Source organism: Alligator sinensis, unplaced genomic scaffold, assembly GCF_000455745.1.
Source record: "Alligator sinensis unplaced genomic scaffold, ASM45574v1 scaffold469_2, whole genome shotgun sequence".
NCBI classification, from domain to species: Eukaryota; Metazoa; Chordata; order Crocodylia; family Alligatoridae; genus Alligator; species Alligator sinensis.
The window spans coordinates 73,591-74,441 of record NW_005842988.1 but is presented as its reverse complement, the minus strand read 5'-3'; the positions used below and the strand labels follow the sequence as shown (position 1 = coordinate 74,441).

General features: G+C 69.8%; 1 protein-coding gene across 1 annotated transcript in view; it reads left to right on the top strand.

Moving 5' to 3' along the window:
* USP19 (ubiquitin specific peptidase 19) overlaps positions 1-851 on the top strand; it is a 39,886-nt gene that overhangs the window by 23,499 nt on the left and 15,536 nt on the right. The window contains 3 exon segments of the mRNA XM_025192951.1: positions 6-129; positions 314-498; positions 592-833. Of these exon segments, the coding sequence (XP_025048736.1) occupies positions 6-129; positions 314-498; positions 592-833 (551 nt within the window).

The following is an 851-nucleotide window of genomic DNA, read 5'->3' as shown; positions in this document are numbered from 1 at the left end:
GGCCGGTGCCTTTGAGAAGCACTTCAAGCAGCTGGAAGAGAAGCTGGGCACAGTGCAGGCCATTGTTGCAGCCCGCAATGCCACCACGGCCGCTGTCACCCACCTGATGTGCACCATGGAGGAGCTGCGGTGAGCGGGCGGCTGGGACAGACCCCACACAGTGCCCAGGCCCCTGCACGCGTTCCCCCACGGGCAGACCCCGCTACTAGTACCAGGGTGGTGGGTTGGTGTCCTCGGGCCAGCCTGAGGGTCCTTGGCAGGGGCAGGGCAGCTGGGGCTGGGGCTGCGGGAGCTCACCCAGTGCCCATGGCAGGCGGGGCATCGAGGAGGCCACGGAGGCGCTGACACAGCTGGAGGGGGAGTTGACGGCCACGCAGGACAAGACCTTCAATGCCAGCCACATACTGGGCACGCTGGAGCGCGGTGCCCGCGGCCTCAACGTCAGCCTGCACGGCCTGGCGCAGGAGCTCCATCGCCTCAAGGACTCCAACTTCCTGGGTGAGCAGCACTGGGTCCAGGGCTGGAGCTGGGGCAAGCCAGGGGCTTTCCGGGGCAGGGGTCTCACGCCGTGGCCGCCTGTCCCCCGAGCAGGCGCCTACGACAGCGTGCGCCAGTCTCATGCCCAGTCGCAGGAGGCAGAGCGCCGCGCCAACGCCTCCAGCCTGGCAGTGCCCAGCCCCGTGCGGGACTCAGCAGCCATCCGGCGCCGGGCCGAGCAGCTGCTGACCCGGGGACGGGACGACTTCAACCGCAAGAACGCGGCCAGCCGGCGCGCCCTCATCGACCTGGAGGCCAAGGCCAGTGCCCTGCACCTGCACCGCATCAACGAGAAGGTGGGGCCGGGCTGCGGG